Raw genomic sequence first — 5,000 nt, 5'->3', positions numbered from 1 at the left:
AGAGAGGGGAGGGAGAGGGAGAGGGGGGAGGTGGAGAGAGAGAGAGAGAGAGAGAGAGAGAGAAGAGAGGAGAGAGAGAAGAGAGAAAGTGGGGAGAAAGAGAAGAGAGAGAGAGAGAGAGGAGGGAGAGGGAGAGGGGGGGGGGAGGTGGAAAGAGAGAGGGAGAAGGAGAGAGAGAGGGAGAGACCTTTAAAATGCTTTCATTAACACCATTCACCCGTCATACATTAGCACAGTACAGCCACTGCCCAAAAACAGACCAACACCCCCCTATATGTTCATAATCAGTTCCCCGTTCTCCCCAACCTCACACAACATACCGCCCACACACCAAACGTTTGAACATTTCTCCACATCATTGACCAAGTGATAGTACATGTATTCCACCTTGATGTGACTTTTAACCATTCCCCAAAACCCTCTAAAGGGTCTACAGACACCAGACCAGACTCAGCATTTTCCACTTGAGAGAGAGAGAGGGAGAGAGGGAGAGAGGGAGAGATATGCAGAGAGAGGGAGGGAAAGGGGGGAGGGAGAGAGGGAGAGAGGGAGACAGAAGGAGAGAGGGAGAGATATGCAGAGAGAGGGAGAGAAAGGGGGGAGGGAGAGAGGGAGATAGAGAGCGAGAAATGGGGAGAGAGAGGGAGAGAAAGTGGGTAGAGAGAGAGGGAGATAGAGAGGGAGAGAGGAAAAAAGAGAAAGAGAGAGGGAGAGAGAGAGAGGGGTAGAATTAGGGAGAAAGTATGTGTGTACAGTGTATGTCTGTGCCACACTATATAATTTATTATTGTGCATCTGTAATTGATGCTGTTACTGATTATTGTGCATCTATCTTCTCAACTGAAGAGTTTAGCTGAAAAACGACGTATACACCATTTTTGACTTTTGCATTTTATTATTGGAAATGAGTCCTATCATATGTGTGAATTCTGGCCATTCAAATATTTTGAGAGCATCATTTTTAAACCTATAGAAAATGTATTTCCAATGCAATTCAATGGAATGTCCAATACAAAAATGTCAATTTCTCAAAATGTTCCAAAATGGATATACAGCATTTTGCAACGAAGCTCGTCACTCTCCCAATCTTCACTTTCACTTTCACTTTTGCTTTCATTTTAGAAAGATTACAACTCTCCTACTGTACTGCCCTACAATTTCAGAACGCAGTATAATTCAAAATGGCAAACTGAGAAAAAAGGCTTTAAAGTTTCCTTTCTGTCCACGCGACTGTGTTGGAGGTAAAGTGGTGATGACACTTCCATATAATACTTTTTTATGGTGAAAATTTATGCACACAAGAAAAAAGCAAAAAAAACAACATTCTCATTACTTTTTAGCTGAAAAATAATTATACTGCGTTCTGTTGTGGTATTACTGTCTACACCAAAACCACGGTGTCAATGGAGAAGTGCAGTATAATTCGCATTATACTGCGTTCTTGGCTAGTACGACGTAACCTCCTAAAACCAAAAAGCGCAGTATAATCAGTTTTTTGCGTTTTTTTCCGAAACGGGACCAAGTTGGGCCAAAAAATTTTAACACAAGAAAAAGAAGGTATTTTAAAGCCAATTTCCGGTCTAAACCCATTTTCGACCATTTTCAAGATACTGCGTTCTGATATTGTAGGGCAGTGTACACTGTAAAACTTATGACTACTGTAAAGCCAGGCTCAAACTAAACGACTCCCGATAGTGTGTCCGATTTTTACTTGAAGAGAATCGCAACTGTCAATCTTATCTCTGCTCGCAACCACCTAGACAATGCCCGACGTTATAGTTCCAGTCGCAAATATGAAACACTGTTGGATTTCTGCGATTTGCGATCGGCAACTCTTTGAGCTGCCAAAGTTCTATCTTAGAACGTCGGCCACGACGAGGAAATCTTGACCGACAATCGCTTGCGATGGTCCTGGGGGGTAACGTTCCAGCGATTGTTGTAAGGGGGGTTTTCGGGCCGATAGTCGTTTGAGCCAGGCTTAAATATTACAGCTCTCCTATATTGGATATGAAGCATTTACCCCTCTCTCCCCCTGCTCTCCTTCTCTCTCTCCTTATCTCTCTCCCCTCTCTCTCTCTCTCTCATTCTCTCTCTCCTTCTCTCTCTCCCCCGCTCTCCTTCTCTCTCTCCTTCTCTCTCTCCCCTCTCTCCCCTCTCTCCTTTTCTCTCTCCCTTCTCTCCCTCTCTCTCTCCCCCCGCTCTCCTTCTCTCTTTCCTTCTCTCTCCTTCTCTCTCTCCCCTCTCTCCCTCTCTCCTTCTCTCCCCTCTCTTTCCTTCTCTCTCTCCCCTCTCTCCTTCTCTCTCTCCTTCTCTCTCTCCCTTCTCTCCCTCTCTCTCCCCCCGCTCTCCTTCTCTCTCTCCTTCTCTCTCCCCTTTTCTCTCTCCCCTCTCTCTCCCTTCTCTCCCTCTCTCTCCCTCCCCTCTCTCCTTCTCTCTCTCCTTCTCTCTCTCCTTCTCTCTCTCCTTCTCTCTCTCCCCTCTCTCCCTCTCTCTCCCCCTCTCTCTCTCCTTCTCTCTCTCCCCCTCTCTCCCCTCTCTCCCCCTCTCTCTCTCCTTCTCTCTCTCCTACTCTCCCCTCTCTCTCCTTCTCTCTCCCCCCCTCTCCCCCCGCTCTCCTTCTCTCTCTCCTTCTCTCTCTCCTTCTCTCTCTCCTTCTCTCTCTCCTTCTCTCTCTCCCCCTCTCTCCCCTCTCTACCCCTCTCTCTCCCCATCTCTCTCTCCCCATCTCTCTCCCCCTCTCTCCCCTCTCTCTCCTTCTCTCCCCTCTCTCTCCATCTCTCTCTCCCTCTCTCCTCTTCAGCTAATGGCGATAGTGACAGCAGGTATTTCAAAGGAGTGTGTTCCCCTGTCTCCTGTCTCCCTGTATCCAGAGTGCTCCACGTGCGGAAGGTGTGTAGTAACAACAACAACAACAACAACAACAACAACAACAACAACAACAACAACAACGATAATGATAATAATAATAGGTACATAATGATGATGATGATGGAGGTGTGTGTGTGTGTGTGTGTGTGTGTGTGTGTGTGTGTGTGTGTGTGTGTGTGTGTGTGTGTGTGTGTGTGTGTGTGTGCTCCAGGTTCCAGTGGAGGTGTCCGAACCCGAGCTCATCTCCATAGCAACGCCTTTCGGAAGAGTCACCAACCTGTTGATGCTCAAAGGCAAAAACCAGGTAATAATAATAATAATAATAATAACAATAATAATAATAATAATAAACTTTTTTTCTGGGCATGTGTGCCTTCATTATGACAGTACAGTGAAAAATGGAAAATAGTGGGGAAAGTTGGTGTAGGTTGGGAAATGACCCCTGCCAGACTCGAACCTGGGTCCCCATGTATGTATATGGTCTACTGTCTACATATATGTGTGTGTGTCCGTGTGTGTGCGTGTATGTGTGTGTGTGTGCGTGCGTGTGTGCGTGTGTGTGTGTGTGTGTGTGCAGGCGTTTATCGAGATGGCTTCTGAGGAGGCCGCGATCACCATGGTGAACTACTATGCTGCCGCCACGCCGCACGTCAGGAACCAGCCGGTCTACATCCAGTACAGCAACCACAGGGAACTCAAGACAGACAACCTGCCCAACCAGGGGGTACGACCATCCTAGTCCTAGTCCTAAACCTAGATCAGGGGTACGACCATCCTAGTCCTAGTCCTAAACCTAGATCAGGGGGTACGACCGTCCTAGTCCTAGTCCTAAACCTAGATCAGGGGTACGACCATCCTAGTCCTAATCCTAAACCTAGATCAGGGGGTACGACCATCCTAGTCCTAATCCTAAACCTAGATCAGGGGGTACGACCATCCTAGTCCTAATCCTAAACCTAGATCAGGGGGTACGACCGTCCTAGTCCTAATCCTAAACCTAGGTCAGGGGGTACAACCATCCTAGTCCTAATCCTAAACCTAGATCAGGGCTTTAGAACCTTTTTCATTCGAGGGGCCACTTCAAATTGCTCCAAGGGCAATTAAAGTCCTCCAAGGGCCATACTATGAACACAAACCAGGATTTCCCCCCTGCACTTTAGGCCTATATTGAAGGCAGCCACCTTTTAAAACAGACCCTACCTTCTCTAGGTGTCCTGAATATAACTTAATTCTATTGCAGATGGAATTTCTAAGATTCCTTTACAAAATATGATATCTTTTTATATGAAGCTGCATAACATTAAAATGATGTTGGGGGCCGGATAAAACAGCTTTGAGGGCTGCACAGAAATTGCGACACACAGCCACGACACTGTTTCGCGATACAAAATGGCAGAATCGCGACGCGCCCTTTCTATTAACCACATTTAACCACAAATTGTAGCTGTTTTGTTTTCACCGACCTGCTAGTTTCCTAGCTGCGTGTCATGTGATGAGCTGCCAGACTTAATGGGACACTGTGCAGGAAATGGTCAAAAAAGGTACTGTAACTATGCTGCTCATTGAAACTGGGCTGCCTATTGCCAAATTTGATCTTTACATTAAAGTTTACTGAGTAATAAACAAATATTTTCTAGTATGGTCCAAGCAGACTCATTTTTGCAGCTAAAAATGGCTATTTTTGGAAATTCAAAATGGCGGACCATGGAGAAGATCCCCCTTTTCATGTATGAAAAGTGCAATTTTTCCAGTCATAATGAATACTTAGAATTTGATGGTGGTGGTAAATATTCATGAAAAAGGTAACATTAATGAATGGGTAGCATGAATTCTGGAAATAAACAACTAAAAATCTCACACAGTGTCCCTTTAACATTTCAATGTTGTTTGTGGGTGCTCCCCATTTGCAGACTACAGTGTGGCTCCGACATCAATCCTTTGCTTAAAACCCAACTGCTAGACAGCTAAAATAATTGCCGTCATGGTTTATTTTGCTGCATATCGTTGTCGGAAAGTGAGGATTTTGCAGGGCTGAAAACATTTGTCCAAGACTGTAACGGCAACCGTTGATTTTTTTTTTAATCGTAGGGTGTATCGAATCGTTACAAGCCTATTATGGGTATGTCTCAAAG

At 45.5% G+C, this 5,000-nt stretch overlaps 1 protein-coding gene across 6 annotated transcripts in view; it reads left to right on the top strand.

Annotated features, from left to right (window-relative positions):
• ptbp3 (polypyrimidine tract binding protein 3) overlaps positions 1-5,000 on the top strand; it is a 56,882-nt gene that overhangs the window by 32,318 nt on the left and 19,564 nt on the right. For all 6 annotated transcript variants that reach the window (XM_063210744.1, XM_063210745.1, XM_063210742.1 and 3 more), the window contains 3 exons: positions 2,801-2,889; positions 3,080-3,172; positions 3,446-3,592. In XM_063210744.1, the coding sequence (XP_063066814.1) occupies positions 2,801-2,889; positions 3,080-3,172; positions 3,446-3,592 (329 nt within the window). The remainder of the gene's footprint in view (positions 1-2,800; positions 2,890-3,079; positions 3,173-3,445; positions 3,593-5,000) is intronic.

Source organism: Engraulis encrasicolus, chromosome 11 (assembly GCF_034702125.1).
Source record: "Engraulis encrasicolus isolate BLACKSEA-1 chromosome 11, IST_EnEncr_1.0, whole genome shotgun sequence".
Taxonomy (NCBI): domain Eukaryota; kingdom Metazoa; phylum Chordata; class Actinopteri; order Clupeiformes; family Engraulidae; genus Engraulis; species Engraulis encrasicolus.
This window is presented reverse-complemented; position numbering and strand designations above follow the sequence as displayed.